Source organism: Clinocottus analis, unplaced genomic scaffold (genome assembly GCF_023055335.1).
Source record: "Clinocottus analis isolate CAN_PGR_092001 unplaced genomic scaffold, fCliAna1.0.p SCAF_6, whole genome shotgun sequence".
Classification (NCBI taxonomy): Eukaryota; Metazoa; Chordata; class Actinopteri; order Perciformes; family Cottidae; genus Clinocottus; species Clinocottus analis.
This window is the reverse complement of record NW_027176218.1, coordinates 5,839,897-5,866,598: the sequence shown is the minus strand read 5'-3', so window position 1 is coordinate 5,866,598 and position 26,702 is coordinate 5,839,897. Positions and strand designations below refer to the sequence as shown.

Genomic DNA, 26,702 nt, shown 5'->3' with positions numbered 1-26,702 from the left:
AGGCGTGACCTCGTTGAGCTTTGAGGAAGCGGATGTTTTTGTGTTTGAGCTGCGACCGTCAAGTCGATGGACAGAAAGTCATTTGCAACGGTTTTCTCATTGTCGAATAACCTTTGGAGTTATTTTATTTGAGCTGCAAAAGGTTTGTTGTGCTAGTTGCAGATTTTGAAATAGTTTGAAGAGTTGACGTTCGCTGAATTGACTGAATGCCCTTGGGGTTTTTAACTGTTAGCGCCACTCGTTCGTCGGCCATTTGTTGACTAAATGCTTTTTTATGGTCTTAGTCAACGAAGATGTCGTTAGTTGATTTGTCATTTTTCATGCGTTTTAATGCTGAAGGACTTACTTTCAAGACACTTATGAGAGCATATAACACAAGTTATGAAGTGGTTCTTTTGTGTGATCCTCTGAGGAGAAACTTGTATGACTAAGAACGTCTTTGGTTGAAACAGTTGTGAGCTGCTGCTCTGTTGAGAATATGAGTGAATGATGAATATCTCATGAACATCTGAGAAGCAGATAAAGTTATTTTAATACGCTTATCCAGCGCTGGATTCTGTAAAAAAAAAAAAGAAACTCTGTCGTCGATTTATTTACGCAGACTGTGCTTCAGATTAATGTGTTATGGCTCGTGAAACATCTGGATTCTCACGTGTCCTGTTTGAGTACCTCTGCTCTGTTCCAGCCATCATTTCGGAGAATAATTTGTTTTGACAGCAGTTGTGATTGCACAGCTGGCACCACACTGGCTGACACTGGCACTCGCATGTCCACACTTCGGCAAAAAATAATTTAGCTGGCAGTGACGCAGAATTAGTGATTAATTCAACATATGACATCCAGAGAGAAGATTTCTACCCAAGGGACAATTTTGTTGGCCACCGTGCCTCAACGTGTGGCTCAAGGGCTTGTGAGTAATTATTGCTACGCCGTGCTTTTTGGTGCCTCCAGCAAACAATATGTTATACGTCCCACTTGGACACTCTGGGCCATGCAAACAAACCAGGCTGCAGATGTAGCCCAAACAGACGGCTGTGAGTAAAGTTACGTGCATTAGAGGATTAAGTTCCTCTGGGGTTTTGATTGATTATGTGACGATTTAAATGTGAAACAAAAACATTTATTTAGCTAAATGGGAAGTAAAACCCATGAGACAGCTGTACTTTTGTTGACGGAGGACATAAAACAAGAAAATAATTAAACAAAGTCGACAGATTGCTGCTGTTTTATGTTATTGCGTCCGATACCGTTTCAAGTCGACATACCTGAAACTTCAGTGAATAATTGATATCTCATTTAAGAACCGATGCTAGGCAAGCTAGCAGGCTCCTAAAAAAAACAGCCTCATCGGTACATCTCATTCAAATAAGAGTCAAAACTTACTTGCTCTTCAGTTGAATAAGAGTTTTATAATGAAATCTGTCCAGCGGAAGAATACTTACAGTTAGCCCCGAAGACGCAGGCGCAGAGTGATGTGTATCTTCCTCTGTTTGTACAGATGTTGTGTATCCTGAGCGAGTGTGTGTGTGTGTGTGTGTGTGTGTGTGTGTGTAGACAATTACTTGCTTGTTAAACGGGGCGATTCAGGGTCATTCAAAAAAGAAAAGTGTTTTTATGCAGCGAATAAGAGAATCTCAAAAACCAAGCATCTTTTAGCATTTTTTCTTTTTCGTGCTGGCGCGCTATCATCTTCTAATAAGCTCTAAATGTAGGATAGGGTTAAGGCTGATGTGAATATTTTAGTTTTTGAGGTGTTTTGCCATACTCCAGGGTCGGTCATAACGAGAATGTAACCTTATGATGATGCCAGTTGGAATTCATTCACCGAAGTAAAAACAGTTCCTCCATGAGGGAAACATGGATGTCTGTACTAATTCTTGTGTCAACCCATTCAACGTCCACTAGGGTTTATCCTTTTAGGCATTGTGAATATCTGCCCAAAATATTGATAAAATCCATCCAGGAGCTGATACTTTCCACTCAAAAACAAAAACGCCAACATCATGACGTCACTAGACTCGAGGATCACCAGTCCAGTCGTCCATTCTCTGGACCACAAACGCCTACGCCAAATTTCATGGCGACCCGTCCAATCATTGCGGGCCGACACCACCCTCCCTGAGGCCATGGACGAGGAAGTTGAGTGACCTTTTCAATGGAAGTAGACTTCTAGGAAAGGTAAAGAAAGCGGAGCAAAGCGTGACAGAAGGATATAGGTTAGAGAGAGAGGGAGTGAGGACACAGGGAAGCCAGAGAGAGTTAGAGACGGAGGCAGAGAGAATGTAAGTGTCCCGTGTGTCTCCAGGCACGGGGCCTTATGTGGCCTGCCTCAACACTCCCCTTCACCATCTGTCACAACCCACATTACAGGGAAAGGAGAGGAGCGGCACCAGTGCTCATCGCTCCGATTTTCACTCCAACTATTTCAGCACTGCCGCAGAGCCTTCGTGGCTCCCATCCTCCACCCCATCCCACATTTATATTTCATATTTACATGCAAAGCATTTAGCTGACACTCATGCAGAGCAATCATAAGTGCATAACAGTGGAATAAGGTCACCACTGTAGTATATTCCCTTTCCCCTACTCTTCCCTGGTACTTTGAGTCCGTCTATTTGTTTCTTTTTCTCCACTCCTTTATTCTTTCTCTCTTGTTTTCAGAACACATTTTCCCCACTTTATTTGCCTTCCATCAGCCTCAGAATGTCCCATTAATATTATGTGTAATTCTTTCTCTCTCAGCCAGCAATATAATTCAGAGTCCTTGGGATTTGCATCAATGTCAAGCACCCACACACCGTTAGCTGCTGGAGTGTGTGTGTGTGTGTGTGTGTGTGTGTGTGTGTGTGTGTGTGTGTGTGTGGGAGTGGATCCTGTCTCCCAACGTCTTAATTGCTGCCTCCTGGTTGGCCGTCCTGGTGCAAGAACGGCGCTGCTGACTTGCCAGTGTGGTTTCAAGTCGGTTTTCATACTGGTTAGGATTATACGATTTTTAATTCCTTTCGCTCCGACACATATTCCTCCGGTTCACCACATCGTATTGGAGATTACTGCACCTACCTCAATGTCAAGCACTCACACGTTTGACTGCTAAAATGTATATGATTATTGCTATATTTTCTGGTTTTTTTCTGCACAAACACATCGTGCTGTTTTCGTCGGAGTGACTGTAGTGAAAATGCTCTTTTCTTCAGACTTCTAAAGAATGCTTACCGTCACTCAATAGGACATTTTCAAAAGGTAGTGAATCCCAAGCGCTCGTGCTGGCCTGGTTGAAGGGATCGAGCAGAAGCAGGATATTACCGTCTGAAAGGACGCGCGTCTCCCCATTGAGGTGTCAGCTGTGCTCTCTTAGAAATCGGTGACGCAGGGGGAATAACACGCGTGTGCGTGCACACACTCACGCGCGCTTCACATTTGTATTCCTGCAGTCACCTACATACACTCTTGATCTGAGAGAATAATCAGCGTTTGGGAACATTTCGCCTCATTGCTTATTCATAGCCTGGCATTGTGTTTATGAGTTATTCATGCCTCCGCTTGTGATGTCTGTCTGTTCTAATGAGTAATTGGGGCTAATTGTACGTGTGTGTCGGTGGTGTAAAAGGAAGATTGAACCAAGAAAGGCATTTTCATCAAGGAGGTTCTTCTCGCTGAATTGGCCCGTGCAACTGCACGGAGGATGACACATGCAGTATGAAAGGGTTTTGGATTATGCTAAGTCAAGATAGCATTTCTCAGTTCCAGGATTTGTATTAGCGTGCAACAATATCATATGCGATGGCAACAGATGAATGTTTCCGCTGTGGTGTGGCACCTACGTGAGCACAGCTCTGTCATAATTAGTGTGATGTTGTGATTCGGGATGACGCAGAGGCTTATTACTGTGCATCACGCTTCAAAGAGAGAAATCAAGGATACGATTAGTTTCAGCCAGAACCAAAATTTCTCTGGGACTAGCCACTGAGCCAAAGAGGCATGTGTGAAAACCTCAAACCAGGCGGAAATATCTTACAGGGCCGATCTCACAGACCAGTCAATATGTTTTTGTTTTTTTTGGTGTCTTGCATCTGAACCCCGCTGTCTCGTTTTTGACAGAGCTGCCCTAGACGTGCCAGACAGACGCTGAGCTCTAACACCTTGATGTTTCCTGTTTGTGAGTCTGACCCAGCTTGTTATTTAACCGGGTCTCGTTTGTTTGTTGTCGGCAGAAGACGCCACAGGTTACGGGCCAGTGTTTGAGGAGCAGCCGGTGGATACCATCTACCCCGAGGAGTCGCCCGAGGCAAAAATCACCATGAGCTGCCGGGCTCGAGCCAATCCACCTGCCACATACAAGTAACATATGCTCCCCATAAACCCAGTCTCATTACTACCCGCTGTGTGCCTCCCATCGCTCGTCAATTCGGACTGTTTTAGGATCCGTCTGTAAATGGCAAGGTCACACAGATGTTGATCTTAACCCCGGTGTGCCTCGAAGGTTTATTATGTGTGCGTGACCATCCAGCAGTGCGTGATTGTGCGATACATTGTCCTGAAATGGCTGTGTCGGTGTTCAAACAACCGGCGCAACTCACTCTGTTTTAGTTCAAATGCCAAAATATGACACGTCGGAAACAAATGAATAACAAACAGGATGTTGATCCTGCAGCAGCAGCAGCACTAAGAACACTGCCAACATGGCTCAACCTAATTTTGCAACTCAAAATTTAAAGCGCTTCGCATGATTCATTTCAATTTAGATGTAAATGTATGTAAATGATATTGCTTGGCATCCTCCAAATCTGCTCACTGTCAGAGAGCCCAGTATGAGATGTCAGAGGGGAAGGAATTAGCTTTGACCACAGCTGGTAGAAAGTGTTTAAGAGGACTCATCTACAGTACAGTCTGTTATCCTTTTCAAAACATGAAACGTATTCTTTATATCAAACAGAAAAAAATCTTGTTTAATTCTTACAGTGTGGGCAGACGATAGCAATAAAGAGCTACTGTGATGCAGACTGTTCAGCTTTTGACCTGCTTTGAGAGGCCACATGTCGATACTCCCATAACATCCTGTACAGCACGCTTTCACAACTCTATTCACTCTATTTTGTATTTCCGTGCAGGTGGAAGATAGACAACGTGGAAATTGACTTGAAAACACAAGGCGACCACTACAGTTTAGTAGGAGGCAACTTGGTCATCAGCAGCCCCACTAAAACCAAGCATGTCGGACAGTACTTCTGCTTGGCTACCAACATTCATGGCACAGTCATCAGCCGAGAAGCCTCAGTCCAGTTTGGATGTAAGTAGGCCAGATGTGAACCTCATATGGGCCTCCATGATGTCCAGTCCGGTACCGTACAAATCTAAGAGAGAACTGCTATGAAGCTATTCTTTCATGCATATGAAGTGTAGTGAAAATGCAAGGGCAGCTGGGACAAATCATAAGTGGTGTGGAAAGTACAATTATTGAATGGTCTAACTTCATGATGCCAGCATGTCTAATGTATTTGTGTGTGTGAACTACAAAAGCAGGTGAACTTCATGCATCCTGAGTGTTATTTTTTATAGAAATGAAGTTATAAGATGCTCAAATAGGAAAGTATGACAGTAGTAGCCCTTGAGTGAGTCTTACAATTGATTTCTGTCCCTGCCTCTCGCAGACCTCGACCTTTTCTCGTCGGAGGAGAGGGAGTCGGTGTACGTCAAAGAGGGACAGGGGGCGGTGCTGCTCTGCGCTCCCCCACCACATTATCCAGGTACAGCATGTGACAGCTGAGTGCTGAAGGGTTTCTACATGTCTGCGCTTGCCCTCCATCATCATGTCGCCGTAGCGTCTGATTGATTGGAGTGGGTGGATGGACGTTGGCACAGTAGTTAGCCCTGTTCCCTGCTATGAGTGGTAGCCTCTCTGTGCTTGACTGAGTGGGTTCACTGATTGCTGCTGCCGTCCATGGCCATGCCGGTCAGCCGGACTGAAGAGTGTACATTTCCCGTACGTTTAAACGAAAGTGTGTCATCAGAAAAGTGAGGTTTTTTTTTTTTATGCACGTGGGCGATGAACCGATTATATGAAATGAACTAAAGATATTTTGTCCCCCGTTGACTTGGAATTGAATTGCCCTTCTCAATGTCCTCTAAGGTATAAAAAGAATGACATCACCGCCTTTGTCACTGTCTCATTATGAGTTTGAAGCTTTTTTTTTCCTCCTCAGTTTGCAGCCTTCCCCATGCTGGTTCCACTCCCCTACGGATGTAAAAGGGAAATAATTTAACATGTTTTCAAATCTAGTTCAAGCTCAAATGTCATTACAAGGGTTGTTGTTTATTTCCCCTTCTTCTATTTGTCTGCTTGTAGCCTAATCGTTTCAGCTTTTTAGTAGCATTGTCGTTAATGTAGCCATAACCATCAACCCAAATAGCTGTACACATATTTTCCATATTCATGCTTATGTAAATCTGACAGAGCAGTCTGAAAGCATTGTTAATAACTCTCTCTCCACAGCATCAGAATTACCTCAACAAGCCAATGTGCTCACAGTGTTCCTCTATTATGCCTCTCAGCTAAAAGAATTATAAGATTTCATCGGAAAGGTCAATAGACGCTTGAATAATAAATCCCCCTGCAGCACTAACCAATTGTGCTATTTTTATTTGCATGTTTTCACATTATTCAAAGTGAGCCTGTATTCACATCCAATCCCCTCGGCTCTTTCCGAAGCTTTTGCTGTGAGTCTGTCCAAAGTCTTGATTGACGGGTGCCATTTTGTCCTTTCTCTTCCTGTGCAGATGAGCTGTCATTCCGATGGATCCTCAATGAATTCCCCACCTTCATCCCACTGGACAAGAGGCGTTTTGTCTCCCAGATAACGGGCAACCTCTATATCTCCAAGGTGGACTCCTCCGACAGCGGCAACTACTCCTGCATCGCGTCCAGCCCGTCCATTTCCAAGAGCGTTTTCTCCAACTACATCCCCCTCGTACCTCTGGCTGAACGTCAGTACCTCACTTTCTGTACTTAACCAGTTTGGTTGTCGCTGCATATTTCTGACATTTCTTTAAATTATGATTGATTTGAAGCTCTTTTGGGATTCCTGTTTTTTTCAAACCCCTGCATAAAAGCCAAGGTCAAATTATGGGTTGGTTTAATTGTCCTGTAGATTGATTACGGTGTGATACCACAATAACATGCAATGCACTGCAATTACCTAAAATGAATGCCACTTACTTTAGAATGCACTACAAAACATATGTTTGATGTTTATAATGCACTTAAGCTTCATATACAATATTGAAATACAACCTAGAGATAAAATATGTGTCTCTATAATAGCCAGAAATATTTAAGAAGGTTTTGTAAGAAAAGGCACCCAGACTTTTTGAGGTGTGAGTATAAAGCAGAGTTTCAAAAATAAGCTCCAAGATAGGAAGTGACTCTGCCCGGCTGCAGCAACGTAGCTCATTGATTTTTATCTGTCTCTCACGTCCCTGCTGCAGCATCATGTTTAATCACAACAGTGCTTGTTTTAAATGTGATAAGGTCATGCCACTGTTGTTGGCTCTTTAAATTAGATTTATAGGAACAAATTAGCCCCGAGGTAAACTGACACACACAAACTTGGTACGAGACGGAGCCGGCATGATATGAGATATTAAAAATACCTGGAACATGAGCAGCACCATAGATAGAGATCACAAACTAGTGTACAAAAGGAGTAGTTATTAATGCTCCGTGTGTGTGTGTGTGTGTGTGTGTGTGTGTATAGGAGGTACAAACAAAAAACTAGACCACAATTTCAATATTTTCCTCAGTGGCCCTCAGTGATTCTGACTTTCATGGCCATGTATTTTTTGCCTGCTTCACTTGTGGCAGATTTGAAAAGTACTAAAGTTGCTGAACACAGAATAAAAGGCTGCGTCCCACCGAAGAGGTCAGGATCAAAGCGATCCCGACCATTTGTTTGGGCTCCCTCGTGCGTATGTGTATTATTATGAGATGCCTTCTGGGTAAGTCGTGTCCTGTATTTAACTCTAACTAGTTTGCGTTTGGGAGGGAGTACCGAGCTTTGCATTTTGTCAGAGCTTTTTAGACTGGGCCTCGTCCAGCAATGATTCTCCCAAATTGCTTTTATGCTTTATACTTACTTTCTGTTCAGAGGAAAAAAAGCACTCTTAACCATCTAAATCTGCTCTTACCCTCCTGGTCCACGTGTTCAGCATGTAAACACCATAATCTGGTTTCAGCAGATTAGAAAAGCAGATATAAACCTGGATACTTCAGCATGTTAACACCAGGTGGTTCATTACCTGTCGTTTGTCCTTAACAAAAAACGATGATCTAGAAATAAAAGTGTTAAATGACACCGGAACGGATCGATTGTCGTGTTGCACTTGTATCCCACTGTCTGTATTACTGCTGATGACAACAATTCAAACCATCAGACCGGTAAATGCTCCGGCGCTGTATATGAACTTCACTGTGTCTTTATTCTCACCTGCTGAGGTAAATGTGTTAGCACAGACTTGACAGAGAGTCTGAGCTCTTGAGAAATCAAAGGCACAGCTGGATACAAGCACAAAAATCTTTTTTCCTGACAACACCGAGTTGAAATCAAGTTTACAGGTTTCCTTCTAAAATTACAAACTCCTCTGCCGTAGGCTGCAAGAGACAACCCCGGTTGAAATGAGCCACTTCAACTCCCTGTAAAAACATGAATACAGGGAGTATAAACTGGCAAATAAATTAGTCTCTCATGTTCCATGTAAACGTCATAACCCAAATATTGTAAAAGAAAAAGCCATTGTGTTGCTGACCTAAAAAGCCTTGTTATGGAGTGCTTTTTGTGTGTGTGTGTGTGCTTTAGTAGGACATCTGAGTAAAGAACATTTACAAAGAAGTAGCTTTTGTTTAATTTGACCCACGGAAGTAATGACAGACGAGGCTTTTTAAAAGAAAGCTTGAATCAAACAACGGCTAAAAATCATCTCAAAATCATCTGGGACCTCTGTTTGTTCCAGGCTTCGCTGCTAGAAATGATTTTGTCACCTGAGTCATGATTCTGTTCTTCTTCCTTTCAGGCCCCATCAGGAAATACCCTGCTGACCTCAAAGTCAAGTTCCCAGATACCACCGCTCTGGTGGGGCAGAATATCACGTTGGAATGCTTCGCTCTGGGGAAGTAAGTGCGAGCGATCCTTGCTTGCCTGTGTTTGACATGTGCACCGTTTGGACTGGAAGGTTTCATGGAAGTCTGGCTTCACCCAGTGAGTCGTATCTTGTTATGAAATGCATCTCAAAGGAGAATTTAAATGAAGATAGAATACATTATGGATGTTTTGCAATGCTCAATTAGGAATGAAATGAGGACAGGTTACTCATTAAATAAGTTAATTGAAAGGATGCAGCGCATCAAGACATATATGTATATTCAAAAACAAAAATACAGAATTTGAAATGGTCGGAATGATGTATCAATCTCTCAAAACACCATATTAGTTCCCCCTTCATGCACAGTAAAATGTTGTTTACTGTAGCTCAGATCGCCTGAGATTCACCGCCTATCCTAAGAGCTAAATCATTCATAGAGCACGTTTCAGATCGATGATGACTTGAGTGCAGTGATGCATTACAAGCTAAATCCTGCCTGCCTTGAGTATTCTCTCTCTCACTCACTCTCTCTCTCTCTCTCTCTCTCTCTCTCTCTCTCTCTCTCTCTCTCTCTCTCTCTCTCTCTGCCCTTACCAGTCCCGTCCCCGAGATCCGCTGGAAAAAGTTAGACGGACAGCTCCCCCCTAATCACGAGGTGCGGATGGCGGGCGCTCACCTGCACCTGTACAACGTGCAGTTTGAAGACGCGGGCAGCTTTCAGTGTGAGGCGGTGAACTCCAGAGGGAAAGACTACCACGCCGCACGCGTGTCTGTGGAAGGTAAGAAGTGTGTTGTGTGTCATGTCAGCCTTCTTCTTTCACAACTAAATAGCGGGGAATACATCATTCATCGAATGTAAGTCCTATCCTTCATCAGCTATTTCTGTTGCGTGGGGTAAATATACCAGCAGTAGTATACTTTCTCAGGTTTTTTTTTTTTTTTTAGATTTAACACCTACTGTTATGCCTCAAGTATCATATCACATATTATTGGACGGCTTTTTTTTTTTTTATAGTTTGCTTAAAACCTTTTTCGAACACTGTACCACTCTGATTTTGCTAATTTGCAGCTTTTCCTGAGTGGGTGGAGCACATCAGCAGCACAGAGAAGGACCTCGGCAGGGACTACACTATGTCCTGCGTAGCCAGCGGCAAACCTGAACCACGCATCCGCTGGCTGAAAAATGGACAACTGGTAAAATTCTAACAAATAATATATCTATATATATATATATATATAAGTCTTGTCTCATGAACCTTAATTTAGCTATAGCTGTTATTCAAGCAGAGCCCACCGCCCCCATAGCCTCAGCATCTCCATGAGGTGCACAGTGTGCGTCCCAGGATTGTTCCAGTAGCACAGCGGTGACAGGAAGCTGGCACTGTGGGTACACATCATATCAGGAGAAAGTACCTGTTGGTATATTGAGTGTGAGCCCGCATGGGTTGTGTAACCCTGCATCGAAACACCTGTCATCAGGCCTGAAAAATACCCAGGAGAGTAACAATTAGTGGCGGCAGAGTGTGGGAAGTTGTTTGATATATATATATATATATATATATATATATATATATATATATATATATATATATATATATATATATATATGTGGCTGGATTCATCATTATGCATTAATGAAATCCTCTCCCAGTCAAATATAGTAATTATCTTCCAATCCGTCTGTGGATTCAACAAGGATTTTAATAATTTGCTTACCAATAGAATTTAAACCGTATGAATGTGATGAAATGTAGAAGGATGACATTTTAACTTCACGCTCTTGTTATTTTCCCACAGTCTCACCATAAAGAGATGAGGTTCAGCAGCTTGACGTTCGACGATTCAGGGATGTACCAATGCATCGCAGAGAATCACCACGGACTCATATATGCCGCGGCAGAACTGCGCGTGTATGGTGAGGCACACTTTGGCTGCATCAGAGATTTAAAGGTCACATATCTGACTAATTGGAGCTCATTAGTGCAGCGTCAGATTTGAGACAAAAAAAAAAAACTATCACCTAGTAGATCAGTATCTGACACATTTTTATTCATGTAAAACGGACTGTGCATTTCTGCCTTTCTGCATTCAATGCATATTCCAAGAAGTTGGCGATGAATAATCCAAAGTGTCCCTCCTCAGCCTGTGCTCCCACGTTCGAACACAACCCTGTGAAGAGAGTCATGGCGGCGAAGAACGGCCGGGTGGTGATCGAATGTCGACCCAAAGCGGCTCCGAGGCCCGAGTTCTCCTGGAGCAAAGACACCGAGCTGCTCCACAACTCCAGCAGGTGAGCAGTGAGTCGCACAAAAACCATGCAAACATTCATCAGACGCATCAGGATGTGGATCATATGAACACAAGGACGAGTAACTGAGAATGTGACGTCTCACCCCTCTCGAGGGGGCTCCACACAAACAGCTTAGTGACTTTGGGGATCTAAATAAGCTCTCGATGTCCTCGATTTACTTTGCGCCAGAACGTCTTTCGTTGTATTGTTTGTCAGTGATTGCTGTTTGTTGATTGCCAGTGATTGCTGTGCACTGCTCTGGTGGTTGCCATGAAACTCCTTCTCGAGCTCGTCGGCGTGGACAGCCTGGGTGTGTAAACCTTCAGTCATGTGCTCCTCACTGACAAAACCAGCCTAATCTTAGCGCTCTAAGCCACCCAACCCTTCCCCCCCCCTCAGCCAACAACCCCCTCCACAGTGGGGACTCACGTAGAGGAGGAGCGGCGGGCAAATCACTATGCAGCGTATGCTTCATAACGATGTGGATGGAGGCTGTCGTGGTGACGAGTAGTGATGGGCGTCTGGCACGATGCTCGCGCATGAATATGAAACATGCAGATGAAAGTGACTTCAACGTCATCGCCTCGCTTTTTCGTGCAATTTACCGCTGCGTTTTACCGAATAGTTTCAAGTTGACGTATCCCTGTAGGGAACCGGCGAGCATTCAGAGTACTTTCGACATTTTTCATCATCTCCATATCTGTGAAATAACATACGCAGGACTTTTGACCTTCGTATCGTGCTGAATGTTTAGTACGGCATCGCTCTTTCTTGTCAGTGCGGAAAGAATTCATTCTGGTGTCTCTTTAGGATGTTCATCTGGGAGGATGGAAGCCTGGAGATTCTCAACGTGACGCCAGCAGATAAAGGCAGCTACACCTGCTTCGCCGAGAATGACCGGGGCAAGGCCAACAGCACGGGCTCCCTGTTGGTTACAGGCAAGTTCCAGCTAATGAACAATGCTTCAATTATAACTGTCTTTAAACCTCTTTTTTTTTTAATCCAGGACAGCTGGTGTTGCTTTGACTGATGTCAGCCTTCGCTGCCGATCATTTATGTCACTCTCAGTCCCACTATTAAATCGTTCCGACCTCCAAATGTCGGCTGGTGAATTATTACCCCTGTGAGCAGAGTGACGGCATGCGGGCTACTGGTGTATATTCAGTCTTTCCCCAAGGACAGAAGGCGAGACGGGATTGCTTTAGATCCGATGTGGCGGGACGCACCGCTCAATGAGGAACGAGGAGACGACTTGAGTTATGAACCTGTTGAGATAGTTTGATTGAATAGCGAATAATAACATTGATATGAGTTTTGTTTTGCTTGTGATTTCTTTCCTTCAAACATGAAATCTCAGCTGTCAAACTGTTTTTACAGTTGGGCTCATGTGATTCTTGATGTGAAGCTCTTTTCTGCCCTCTTCTGGACATTTGTGCACATTGAAATATTCTAGCTATTTCATCTCAACGCCACATACTTTACAACAGACCTGTCTACTATGTGACTGCTCAAAATCCCCTTTTTTTTCCATTTAAGTCATTTACCTGATATTTTCATCCGAATCATCACATTTGAAATAAACCAAATGACGCTTCAGCGGCTGATCTCTTTCTCGTCGTCACTGATTCCCTCGTTCCTCCCGTGGTTCTCCTCAGACTCCACAAAGATCACCTTGGCACCGTCCAACGCTGACCTTAAAGTGGGGGAGAACACCAGGATGCAGTGCGCCGCGTCACATGACCCCTCCCTGGACATCACCTTCATCTGGTCCCTGGATGGCCGGGTCATTGACCTACACAAGGAGAGTCACCATTATGAACGCACCCTGGTGAGACAGCATGTTGGTGCATGAAGTATTTTAAATGGAAATGATACATACACAATTGTAATATCAGCTCTCGTCTGGAGTTCATCCAGTCAAATCATTTCATTTCAGGTCGGGTTGATGTCTGTCGTATTTTTATTGGAATACCTAAAATGGAAAAGTACAGCCTGCTTTAAATGGATATGACTCTAAAATCCAGTTCTCATTCCTTCTCTGAGTGGAATAGTGCATTGTATATCATTTTAATAGCAATTTCCGCTAACATCCATTATTGTTGACATGACCTACTCTCTCTTTTCGTGCAGCTCTAACCATCAGTTAGCGGTTAGCATTTCTCATTTGCCACTCTGCCCACTAGGCAAACAGCATTATGATTGTGATTGATGATCCCACATTTTTTGTACACAAGGAGGATTTTCCCCTCGTATAAATGTGGTCCGGTTCCACTTAATACAGTTTGTGTGGTATTAGCAAAGCATCTTTGAGTCTCAAACCGCGAGTTCAACAATGCAGTCACGAAGATTAGAGAGTGCAAACGCTGTGTGGAGGCTGACATTTCTTCATAGGAACAGAAGTGAAGCCCTTGAGCTGGAGCCCACGTCCAGTTCACCCAACGGGATGTTGAGTTGGATAACTCAGTCCTTCTGCTCTTGACGAATTACATTGGTGTTTCATATCATATCTCCTTCTCCATATTTCAAGATAAGTTTCAGGCAAAGGGGAAAACTATAACGTTATAATGTTGCTGTGACAAGAACACAATAGGAAGGCTTTGCCTCATTATCTATGAAGTTTTGCTTTCTCCTCAATTAACTGTTGTGTTGTTTATTGCAGAATGGAAGCTCGAACGGCGAGCTACTGATCAAGAACCTCCAGCTGAGACATGCTGGTCACTATACCTGCACCGCACAGACCCCCATTGACAACGTTACCGCCACCGCCCTCCTGGTCGTCAGGGGTGAGTCACGACGAGTGGCACAGTTACACATCTACATATGAGTAAAAAATGTCTCAAAGACTCTGAAGACATCCGACATGGACACATTATTCTCTGTCAAAACGGTACAATTACTTTAAATGCTTCAACTATACAAAGAAAGAAACCTCTTCACACAGAGGAGATCGGACGAATGCAATGCAGCATTTAAAAAAGAGATTCTAAAATGAAAACAATGATTTGAGATAAACTTGGAGGATATCATGCAAAAGCAGTCTTGGTTATTTTACTTGACAGATTTCTGTATTTTGTGTTTCTTCTAACTGTGGTCGTTCACATCTGCCCACACTCAGGCCGGATGAAGCGGTTTGTTCGTGTTAAATTCCTTATAACTTATAAGTATTAAGATGTTTTGTTTTCTTCAAACGTTATGGTTGATATTTGTGAACGTGTAATGTTGGAGAGAAATATTTAGGATTTGAAGTGAGGTTTTCAGAGGAGGGCGGGGTGGGGGGGGGGGGGGCGTTAGTCCCATCGAGCTTATTAAACTGAACACAAGACAAAAGAATTTCACGGTTCATCAGGCACATATTTCTAAACTACTCATTAAAATTTTCCCCTGACTCCTTGTTGTCAAACCCTGTGGAAAAAAAAGAGAGAAGAGACGGAGAGAGATAACACAAGTACCACATCCAGAGAAGTTAATCTTGTTCAGAGTAACCAGACCGGAGACGATTTTGCCGGATAATCTGTTGACCCCGAGACTCCAGGCAACGACAGACAGCAAGAGAGGAGGCGCTATTTATCCAAAAACTCTGTGTCCGGCCAGAAAAAGTACAGAAATGTAGTAAATTTGATGAACTCCTAATGTAAGCTGTAGCTGTAGTTGATTAATTAGAAACAGTTGCAGACTGACCTGCATGGAGCAAGCATTGTTTCTGCATTATTATGAAGTGTTATGCATAAAGCGTCGGCCTCCACTTGTCTTCATTATAACAGAATAAAGGAACACCTTTTGTCGAGTAGCGTGAGAGCTGTTGACGTTACAGCAACAAGCATGTTCATGGTTGTGAGTTGTGTAATACGTATTTGATGACTGACGTGTGTAGGACATGATAGATTTCTGTCCTTCGCCACAATATTTTGATACGGAGAGCTGCTGATTTCAGCACTTGTTCTTCCAGCCACATACCGATATCAACACGCCCAAAAAACGAATGCCGCCGCTCTTCCGCAGTGCGCCGTCTGTCATTCATTGTATTTCACCTCCCGGATGATTCATCGGCTCGTTTTCCCCCCCCCCGTTTTCCCGATGAGCGAGAGCTCGCCTTACAGCCTCCCCTCGGCTCTCGAAGCGGGCCCAGTGTCGGTGGACAAAGGATCCCTTCAGATAGGGACTCAAGAGCTCTCGCAGTGATCTGGTTGCCAGTGATCCCTGTTGTGCCCTGGGTGTGCTGCCACCGCTGCTGCTCTCTGAGCAGGTGTTGACAGATGGCCAGGTGAAAGCGCGGCGGCTGACTGTAACGTTTCCCAGAGCGGGACCAAAACACAGGCCCTGGGCCGCTCCTAATGGAGTGCCAAATGCCAGCAGGCTGGGTTGCAGAGAGCCACGGATGAAAGACGACCATTTATCACGGCAGATGCGGAAGCAGATCCGCTTCGGGAGATTGTCCGAGCTAAAACCACAGTTCTGCACCTGTAGCTTGTTATTAGTGGGGATTTGAGATAGGGAGAGGAGCTGTTTTCATACGGCGGGTGTGTGTGTTATTGTAGCGTAATGTTACGGCCTTGCCGGGAACAGCGTTGAAATGTGGCTGCGTTAATGTAATTGTCTGGTAATCTATTCAAAGCTTTTATTAAATTCGGTGCTCGGGAGAGAAGGATGTCAGTTCAGTTTCAACACGTTGTGCGAAGCATCCATGTGACACAGTGTTGTACAGACATGGAGAACTTATATTTATTGATCTCAATATGTCATCCCTTACAGGGAATTGTACAAAAGCTACTTTCTCTCCTGAATTGTCGAGGAGAGGGGAAGCTTAAAGGCTGTCCAGCTATGTCTAATCGCCTTACTTGTCTCGGCTCATATTCATAACTTGGAAAAAGTCGATCCTGGCTGATTTCTGAGGCTGTGGGTTGGGCGGCTAACCTTAACACAGTCTGGGTTTTCAATTTGGCCATTTGTATGTTCCAAAGGAAGACTCGAGGAGAGCGGGAGGACCAAGAGAAGCTCTGGAATCAGAAGCTTGTGCTTTAACCTTTAGTTCATGTATGTTAATGGGCTCTAATGCTGTAATCCACACCAGTCTTTGCCGGTGTCTGTTAAAGAAGAGATCAAAAAAGAGAAAACGGAAAAGCTTTGATGTGCTGGGTTTCATGTACGTCAAACAGAGGAGATTGGTGTTGAAGTATTACGTTGTTTCACGGCTCATGACTTTTTCCAATAATTTCCTCATGGTCCTGAATAAAGATAAAGCTCTTTCAGAAACGGTGTATCCACTTTCTGTCTGTCTGCAATTTTAAAGGAGTTCCTTCTCTTCCTGAGGGACAAAACGGTTCACAACACAACTGTTTAGCCCCTCTTGTATTCATTCCTCATCAAAAAACACGAATAACTTGTCTCTTACTCTCGTCTCTACCCCAGGTCCCCCCGGTGCTCCAGGTGGGGTGCGATTGGTGAACAAAACTGACACGAATGTAACATTGCAGTGGAGCCGTGGAGCAGACAACCACAACCCCATCTCCAAATATAGCATCCAGTACAGGGACTCCTTCTCAAAGGATGTCTGGAAGAACGCCACGACATGTGAGAGCTTCGGCACACTAGCTGGTCAAATAAACACCGCTACCTTAATGCTGCGCTGGCCCCAGTGTTATAATAATGTGGGTCATGCCACATAGTTATATTGTAGGCCTACATGGTGGTCAATGTCTCTTAAGGCTGGTGAAAATAGAATTACGTCACGCATCAAGGCTTTGAAATGGAGGAATGTATTCCTCTTCTTTTTTTTTAAATAGAGGGAAAGCACAACTTATACTATACGGCGCTGTGAACCCCTGACATTTTGGCATTGTAAAAGGAAATCTGTGCTTTTCGCTCCAGATCCCGCGGATGTGGAGGGGAATGCAGAGATGGCCACAGTGGTGGATTTGTTCCCCTGGATCGAATATGAGTTCAGAGTGATTGCCACCAGCACTCTGGGGAAAGGAGAGCCAAGCAGCCCGTCACCGAAAGACAAAACCCTGGAAGCATGTAAGACCGTAGTCTGACGTCGGGCTGACATTTGGTGCATACAGTATAACCGACAGTATGAAGATGCAGAGTAACTTAAACTGTCATGGAAATGTGGTCCTACAGTCCAGCTTTCCATTCTGATATTTATTCTTCATCATTCAATTATAGCGCTGTTTACTTATGTTAAGTATCGCTGTAGAAATGAGTCAGCAGAAATCCCATCAATCTGAACTTCCTACAGTAGAAGCATGCTGCCAAACTCACCACACAAACCTCTACAAATGAGCCCTTTTGCTGAAACTGTATACTACAAATTCAATTATAAAATAGAAATCACAGGCCTACAGTGACCTCTCTTAAACAAATAGCCTTCATTTGAGAGTGAGCTACCAGACTTAAGACAAAACAAGAAAACCTTTGCCTTCTTTCGTGGCAAGATTCCCGCATTGACCGTACGGTGTTGCATTTGGCCCAGGTCAAAGACATCGATATTGTATTTGCAGAGGGAGGATGTTTCAGAACTGCTGCCAGGGATAGGTTACAGCCTGTGTGGGTTGGCCATGTTTGTGTGGATTCCTAGCATGTGGGCTCAAGAGTTCTGCTGCTGCTGTCTCATTGCAGTTCCTGTGGTGGCGCCCTCGGACGTCGGTGGCGGTGGAGGAACGAGCAGAGAACTGACCATCACGTGGACGGTAGGTCTGGACCTTCCACTGGGCCACGGCGGCGCATGTTAAAAGCTCACAGAGAGGAGACACGGCGCCGTTATCTCACCTCGAGCTCAATTTAAGTCAGAATGTATTACATTTCCAGGAACAATAATAAACTTTGGAGGCCTGTTGCTTCACAAGGAAAACATGCCAGAACAATGGAAAAAAAAAACAGACATCATATCAACGATAAAAGGCTGAGGGGAAAACAGTGAGGTGCTGGCTCGCGGGCAGACATAAAAATAAGACAAAGAAATCGGTTCATCACACGCTCATCACTCCAGTTGCATTCAGTTTGACTTGAATCAATGTTTTGGCAAAATTGGCCATACTTTGGACGACGCACATAAAAGTGGTCCATGATTTTAAAGTGAGCCATTGATAAGTTTCCAGTCACTTTGGAAAACTAACAATGTAGTACATCAACAGATGAGCAGAGGGACTGAAGCATGTAATAGTCTCTTGCGTTATACCAAACAAAACAATTCCCATCAACAAAAATCAATGCCTGAACTGAATCATTATCTTTCATTTCCCCCGCTGCAGCCGTTGATAAATGAGCTCTCATAAGTAAATTGCCTTTTGCTTGGCGTTGGCTTTTTCCGTTGATGATGAGGCGCTGCGCTTAAGAGATAGGTTAGCGGTGCCTAGTGCAGCCATGTCTCACTGGAAATATGATGACGAGAATAAAACCAGAGAGCCAACAAAGGAAATGAGGCGCTGGGACAGATCAACAGAGGCGAGCCAGCAAAGTGTCACAACTCTGAACTCTTGAGCATCATTTCACCCAAGACTGTGTAACAATCAAAAAGTGGAATTGGCCTTTTTTTTTTCTCCAAATCCTGCTGTTAATCCCAGTACACAGCACACACAGTGTGAATGATGCTTGATATTCGTAGTGCGACCTCTGACCGGATTATGTTTAACTCACATATGGGATACGCAGACTTGAGGGGTGTATTGGACAAAACATTTGCCACATTAAAGTAATGCTTGATGTTTCTGTCATCAGCCTGTACAGCCGCAGTACTACTACGGGCCTGATTTTGGCTACATTGTGGCCTTCAAAAAGCACAATGGATCCCAGTGGATGAGGGTGACAGTCGCCGACCCCCAGGCCAAGCGCTACGTCCACAAAGACTCCTCCATCCCCCCACTGACAGAGTACCAAGTCAAAGTCAAGGCATTCAACCGCATAGGAGAGGGACCCTTCAGCCTAACAGCCGTCATTTATTCTGCACAGGACGGTAAGCACCCAAAAGATTTACAGCTCTCAACGGCGAAGCATAAAAGGGGGGGAAAAATGTGGCAAACTGATCTCAAAACGATGTCACAGATCAACCTGCTTCTGTTTTCTGCGTAACGCGGAGAATGAGGAGTTCTTCAATATGCCAACACCCTGCTATTTCAATCTGTCAGTGTCAGCTACTTATCACCAGCAGGGTTTTCAATGGAGGAGGACTCATTTAATAGGACTCCTCATGTATAGTTGTGAGGAATTTTAATACCCCTTGAAAGTGAACCTATCTTCCCCTCTCTCCGTCGTTCCCGTGCGGGGGGATTACCATGATCTATGTAGCATGAACCAGAAAGCTGATAATTCGCCGAAGGATGCAAAGCATTTAGCCTAGTTATTAACTTTCACTGACAGACAGTTGAGATAACCACTGGCAACCCAGACCTGATGGGTTACAGAGATGCCCCGTCGCCACGGCAACCCACTTTGGGGAACGCTCGCCGTTTGTTTGAGTGTCTACGACTTCACGGCGAGGCCTGCCGAGGCACTTTGCCTCCAGGGTTTGTGGACATTTGCATTTGCGCGCCGGTTCTGCAGTATTGTCTTTGTGCGTTTTGTTTCTTCGTGCAATGCAATGACTGTATGTGAAGTGTCGCTGGTTCAAGGCCCAGCGCGACAATTTAACATCCAAGGACAGTTTCCTGGCAGAGGCAGCCTACTCAAAGTATAAAACTGCCCCATAAGTCACAGGAAAGCGTCAGAGTGGCCAGTGAGGAAATGTGAGCCGAGAGAGATTTCTGTCACTTCCCTCGTACCTTCCAGTGATTCATTCGCATCACTAAAATGATGCTTAAGCACCACTGAGAGAAAAATGTCATCATTAAGGCCAATAAAAACAGACAGGGAACGCTAGTTAGTTTATGGTCATGGTAAAGACTCCATTAGCGCAAAATATGTTCATACTTCTAAAATATGCAATGTGGGCGTTTTGTGTGTGCAATATAACGATGACCGCTGACGGACTCTTCCTTAAAAATTGGTTTTCTTTCTGCAACATATTTACCAAACTGTGTGTCTCCTCAGCTCCATCTGAAGCTCCTGGAAGGGTCGACGGCAGAGCGCTCTCTGCCACGGACGCCGTAGTGTGGTGGCTGCCTCTCTCACAGAGCAATATAGATGGATACCAGGTCAGTGGGAAAAAATATACTACTATTACGAGTCTATAAATTAGCTTGTACCTTATTTACTCTTACTTTGCTTTTTATGACATTGTCCCTCTCCGCCTGCTTCAAATCCGTTCTTGCAAGTGCTGTAAAAGCAAAGTTTGCACACCAAGCTGGTGTTGGTTTCCCAGCCATCTCACCTCTGTCCGTCTGTGTCCCAGGTGAAGTACTGGAGGAATCATGAAGACAGTGAAGGGGGGGCCCAGAGGGTGGTGGTATCGGGCAGTGAGAACTACACCAGGCTGGAGGGTATGAAGCCAGACTCTCACTACCTTGTCGAGGTCCGGGGCTACAACTCTGCAGGATACGGGCCGGCCAGCGAACACCACCCGATCCACACCAAGAAGCCCCGTATGTTGTGCTCTTGAAGCAGTTTAGTCCAGGGGTCTGCACGCATAACAACAACGTCAGTCGTTTTAATGCACTTGTTACTCATCACCCTGTTTCTGTCTTCCAACAGCTCCAAGTCGAGCGCCCAAAATAATTGGTAAAAAGTTAAAGGGCCAGTTAGTAAATATTGCCTGGGAACAGGTGAAACCGCTCGCTAACGAGGCATCAATAGAAGGTTATAAAGTGAGTACAGCTCTACATTGACACCGATTATAATCTCTCTGGAGTGAAGCAGTAGCTGTTGGGCACCTGACGTATCTTCTAAAGGACGTGTGTGTGTGTGTGTGTCTGTGTGTGTGTACCTAGGTGCTGTACAGGCAGCAGGGCCACTCCACAGGCACTCTGTACACAACCGCCAGGCAGTCCATAGACCTTCCCATGCACCCACATGGGAACTACGTGGTGGAGGTCCGGGCGCACTCAGAAGGGGGAGACGGAGCCGTGGCACAAATCAACATCACAGGTGACACGAGAAGCCACTGTTTACTTCATTCACAATTCTGAATAGTCTTATGTAGTATTTTGATGACATTAAAACTCATTGTTTTATCCTATAGCCTTTTCCTGTTAACCCTTGTTAGCCTGCATATATACAAAGACATGCTGAACAAAGGAGCGTGTAGAAAGAGGATTATGGTACAATTTAGGTGCCTGAGTTTGACTCAGTGTTTAAGGTATTTTCTCTTGAGTAAAGATGTGTCCTCAATCTACAAGTGTTGGGTCACAGAAAAGCAGCTGGCGCTATCACATACTACACTAATTGTGTTTTCTGTTAGCTGGACACTGAAATCCAATTTAGTGAGTGAGATAAAAAAAATACTGTATTCTGTTTTCACCCATGTTTAGTTCCATCAGTGGATCAAACACATAGAAAGCCTTCAGTCATCTGTTCACATTTGACATCCACAGTGCTGAGGTGACACACTGTGACGGTTCATTCTTGGCCTGCCATTTGCCGGTGAGATTATGCAAGGTTCAAAGTTGGCGGTGGGTTATCATTTGTCACAGCTAGAAGGGTTCCCATGGGCCGAAAGCAGCGCTGACACTCCAGGTTTCATACATTAGATTGGAGGGCTGAGATGGGAAACCTTACGATCCATGACTAAAGCCTTGATAGCCCCCTGACTCGAGCCCCTCACTGGCTGATGGACTGACAGGTAGGCCGACTGGATGGAGAAGGCCATAAGCCTCTGTAATTGATCTTGATGAGTAGAGGAAACCCCTCCCGTGGTTTTCCTTACCCCTTATCGCTCAGTCCAGACCCATCTGACAGCTTGATTTCACAGACCTTGGAATTTAAGCCGTGGGGGATTTCAAATGCAGGGCATTGACAAATGGAGGGGCATTTAAGGTGATCTCCACACAGATGGGGTATAATATCACACTTCACACACACCAAACACGGTCTTTAGTTTGATGGATGAGAGCTGGACACTCGAGAGACTTTGTTTTTTTGCTTCTTCCCTCAAACCACAAACCAACCGCAAATTTGACTGCGAGTCCAGGAATATGTTAAGGACAAACTGACATGGCTCTATCTCTGTGTCTCTCAGGTGGAGGCGTCATGTCCGCCCTGTCTCTCAGCGTACTCTCCCTGCTCCTGGTGGCTCATCTCTGCCTGAACCTCTGAATGTAGCGCCATCTTTGTCTTCACTTCCTGTGAAGGAGACTCTTTGTGGTTGACGCCTTTGAGGACTTTGGAACTCTTTCCACAATCTTTTGGTTCCATCCCGTATCCCGGGACGTCATATTCCAACTCTTCCCCGCTGGAATATGTTTGTGGAAATAGACACAGAAATGGAAAAATTGGAAATGGACAAAGACATCCCTTATTTATCCACAAAAGGCCTCTTTGGAGGAGTGTCAAAGGAGTTCTGTCAACTTTTTAAAATATGCCTTATATAAATGACTGCACTTATCTTTCACAATAACTTGTTTGAAGATGGATCATGACTGAAAGTGTGAACATTCCACTTCAGATTATCCGTTAAGTCTATTTACATCATGAAGCCGACCTTTCTTACGTAGATTAAGCTGTTTGTTCAGAAATGTGGGCTTCATTTGATCTGTGATACTCAAGGAAAATCTATCCTCCAGCGCATTCCATAGTAAAAAGTAAACAAGTAGCTGTGAAGGATAAGTGTATGAGTTTATAAAAACGTCTTATGTCTTTCTTTACTTGCAGTTATATTTTCTTTTCAAAATGAAGCACAACCTTTGTTACAGAGATACAGTCAAAGCAAATCTCATTCTTTCATACTTGCTTTCTAATACCAAGCATCGTAGAGGAAAGAGCAAGTTATGTCACGTTGAAATACTATATCCAATAATTGGTACTGTTTTGCTATCTAATATACTATAGATGGTATTTGACGAAAAATAGATTGGGTTGACCTGCAATCAATGCTTAATTACAAAAACCGCCACTTTCATATTGTGTGCATGTCGACATTGTTACATGGAAGGAAAGGTTTGAAATGATTCATAAGGTTTGAGATCCATATTTGCAAAGCTGAATGTAAAGCAAACCATAGAAGCAGGAAGTAAACTGAACGACGTATCAGACATGCAGTTTAAAATGTTTCCAGCGGCAGCACGCATTGAGTGACAGCAGTCATTCTGAGTGCTTGTCACCTCTGGTAATATTTGTACAACTGTGTAATGTTCAAGACTTTGCCGCAACATCTGGGCTATTGCTGAACTCAACCTAATCTCAAAAAAAAAAACCTTTAAAAAAAACCTGTTTGTTTTGACTGTATCATTGGGACCTCCGTGGTACCAGCTGGTGCTTTGTAAAGAATGTTGGCATTTTATTTTGTGTAAACATTTTCATCTCATCTCACTTGTTAATGGCTTTGTGTGAGAGTCACTATTAACAGTTATAGTGAACGGTAGCGACGCTAATGCCCTCCAATAAGCGTGCAATGTATGATCGTCTGTGGCTACTTTATATTTTCTAATGAGACAACTTGCCTAGCTCCTCTAACAGTAATCTAATTTCATTTTTCATTATCTGGCATGAACAGATGATAAGCAAAGCCATCCATGTCAGCGGCAGGAGCCCATGAAAACGTCTTTATTTCCACTGCATTCTTTCTGTCTTTTTTTATTAACATGTGATCAGAGATATATAAACTTTATCAACTGTTGTTGTTTTTTTGTTTGTTTACGATTATCATATTTGTATGTCATGCTCCACCTCTAGTTGGACAGTTCAAAAGTTTATTGCCCTCGACTGGAAGAGAACAAATGCTGCGTTTTGAATTCCTCCGAGTTATATCCTGTGTGACTGATGCTGGCCATGCTTCTACATTGTGACTATATCAACATCCACCACAAAGTGCTTTTCCCCAGTTTTCCTTCATGCGACAAATCATAGAAAAGAGTTGCCAAATGCATGAATGCCTTGAACTTTGACGTTTTGGAAGAAGCGGCGGCTCTACATTCTAACATGCATGACACTGGAGATGAAGTACGTTGCTTCGCAACAAATCAACACCATAGCAACTTGTCAACCTCTCCGCTTCATATGAATCACATTCCATACCTGAGTGACATCCCTTTACGTCAGAGACAGCGTAGCTGTATGTGCTTTAGCTGCTCAGCTACGTTAAGCCGGTCATTTCATATGAAGTCTCGGAGAGAGGATTTTAGAGAGAATGTTAAACTGACGAAAGGAATCCCACTCATTCAAGGTCAGACATGGTCCCGCAGTCCAAATGGTGGGGATTTGATAGCGTCACTGGTGGCAGTGGCGGCATGTTTGGCGGGTTTGCTGGACGTTCAGTGCTTCGCTGCACTTGTGAGGGATGAAACTGGAACCTCTCATTGGCTGGACAAGAAACATTAAAAGTGTAGTTAACTATTAAAGTGCTCTGGTGTTTTTTCTTGCTGTCGTGTTGCAGTAACTTGTGAGTGTGAGAGCAGATGCACACTGACTGTCTGGGTTCTGGTGTGAGTCGGGTTTACAGTCCGTGGTGGAAGAAGGAGCAAAACAATAATGTAGAAATAATCCATTATATTTACATGATTATTGTTGTATGTCATTATCAAGAAGTATTTGTTGAGCATAATGGCTCCGTACAAAGTTGGATATATATAAAGGCAACACAAAACTCTCTATTCTTAATTTCTATGAATCAATCTGAATTTTTTAAGTTTGAACACACAGCATGTTACACTAACCATGAATGTGATGTCATTTTTATCCCTATAATATACAAGAATATACACATTAGGAACAGAGGCATAATGAAAGATGCCAAATATACCAATATATTCAACCCAAGTTTTTAAATAACTCTTTACTGATTATAATCAACCTCTAACGAGCAATATTAATCATGGAAAGACAATACTCTCACTACTATTTAGGTTGGGAGATTTCGTTCATATCACATGCTCTTCAATAGAGTTGAGGTCCAAAAAGAAATCTCTCGTCTTGAGCTTTTCATCCTGTCACATGATCTTGAATTGAGTTTGAAATACTGATGTTATTTCTACATTGAAAGTCCATCCGTTTAGACCAAAGCATTGCAGACACCCCGGGAGAATATTTCCAGAACCGGCCTGTCGACAGTTTCACTTTAAACAAACACACCAAAACGCAAACGTGTCAAAGATTGTAAGAAGTGTTATCAAATCCAGACAGATTCTCCACTGGGGTCAGACAACTTGTAGTCTCAGGTGCTTTTCACTCTTAGATGTGCTCACACTCCTGAGCTGGGTTTAAATTTTTAAAAAAGTCAGCAAAAAGGAAGCTTTGTTGGAAAGAAAACAACCCATCACCTAATCCCTTGTGTCCTTAGTCCTTACTGCCTTGGGATTAAAGTATTGTATAACTGTAACGTTAGACTGGACGCGTGACACATTCACAGCAGTGTTTCTGCTCTCACACAACAAATAAGCGAAACTAGAGCTTTGTTTATACTCTCGGAGTATTTTCCTTTATCAACAAGTGTTCAATTCATGCGTAGATTTTTCCCCTTTTTCATTCGAGCCGTGACTCTGTCTCCGTGAGACGGCGACTCTTAAGCAAACATGTCAGATAGCCTTTCAATCTCTCCTCCATTACAGATAAGGCCAACTCTGTCAATGTCTAGTTTTTTTCAGACAGAAACAGCTGTTGGAGTTGTGTCTCCTATCAGGTGTCCAGCAGATGAAAAGCAGATTGATATCGCTTCTCTTCATGGATTAGGTCGTCCCAAATCAATCCAATTTTTGATTCTTATTGAGCCGGAGGCCATCTCTCTCCGTTTCTATCAGGGGTCCTAATGGTATTCACTGAAATCAGCTCACAGAGAGAACAAACGACAGAGATAACTTCTTTCTTTCCTTCTTTCAGTGGCTTATCGGTCCAAGCACATGGCCTCTGTGATAGGCGAGATCCCAGGTGGCTGAGAAACAATTTACCCCAAAAACACACTGGCACACTGCTCCTGCAGACTTTAAACGTTTCTGGAAACACCGCTAAAATAATGAATTTAATATCAAAGTATAAAGTAATACAAGAGCGACGACTTCATCCGCACTGTGATTGGCAGGAGGACAAACACAACCTCTGGCCTCCTTGTGTGTGTGTTTTTTCGCAGACAGGTGTGCAGTCCCAGGACATATTGCGCTATTGTCTTTGTAAGTCTACACCTGTTCTCTGACAGCTCAGACAACACAAAACATACTTTATAGTGGTGCACAGCAGACCAGAACCAGACTGCGCTGGGAGACCT

The 26,702-nt window shown here is 43.8% G+C and overlaps 1 protein-coding gene across 3 annotated transcripts in view; it reads left to right on the top strand.

The window, feature by feature from the left end:
• LOC137803667 (contactin-1a-like) overlaps positions 1-24,853 on the top strand; it is a 58,463-nt gene extending 33,610 nt beyond the window's left edge. For 2 of the 3 annotated variants that reach the window (XM_068602367.1, XM_068602368.1), the window contains exons 4-24: positions 4,212-4,338; positions 5,109-5,287; positions 5,649-5,744; positions 6,775-6,981; positions 9,064-9,163; positions 9,730-9,911; positions 10,202-10,326; positions 10,930-11,047; positions 11,275-11,422; positions 12,233-12,360; positions 13,078-13,250; positions 14,082-14,205; positions 16,829-16,990; positions 17,288-17,437; positions 18,041-18,111; positions 19,139-19,373; positions 20,447-20,550; positions 20,748-20,937; positions 21,047-21,159; positions 21,283-21,439; positions 22,530-24,853. In XM_068602367.1, coding sequence (XP_068458468.1) covers positions 4,212-4,338; positions 5,109-5,287; positions 5,649-5,744; positions 6,775-6,981; positions 9,064-9,163; positions 9,730-9,911; positions 10,202-10,326; positions 10,930-11,047; positions 11,275-11,422; positions 12,233-12,360; positions 13,078-13,250; positions 14,082-14,205; positions 16,829-16,990; positions 17,288-17,437; positions 18,041-18,111; positions 19,139-19,373; positions 20,447-20,550; positions 20,748-20,937; positions 21,047-21,159; positions 21,283-21,439; positions 22,530-22,606 — 2,966 coding nt within the window. In that variant the 3' untranslated portion in view covers positions 22,607-24,853. The remainder of the gene's footprint in view (positions 1-4,211; positions 4,339-5,108; positions 5,288-5,648; positions 5,745-6,774; positions 6,982-9,063; positions 9,164-9,729; positions 9,912-10,201; positions 10,327-10,929; positions 11,048-11,274; positions 11,423-12,232; positions 12,361-13,077; positions 13,251-14,081; positions 14,206-16,828; positions 16,991-17,287; positions 17,438-18,040; positions 18,112-19,138; positions 19,374-20,446; positions 20,551-20,747; positions 20,938-21,046; positions 21,160-21,282; positions 21,440-22,529) is intronic. The other variant, XM_068602369.1, reaches the window with a different exon arrangement.
• The last annotated feature ends 1,849 nt before the right edge of the window (positions 24,854-26,702 follow it).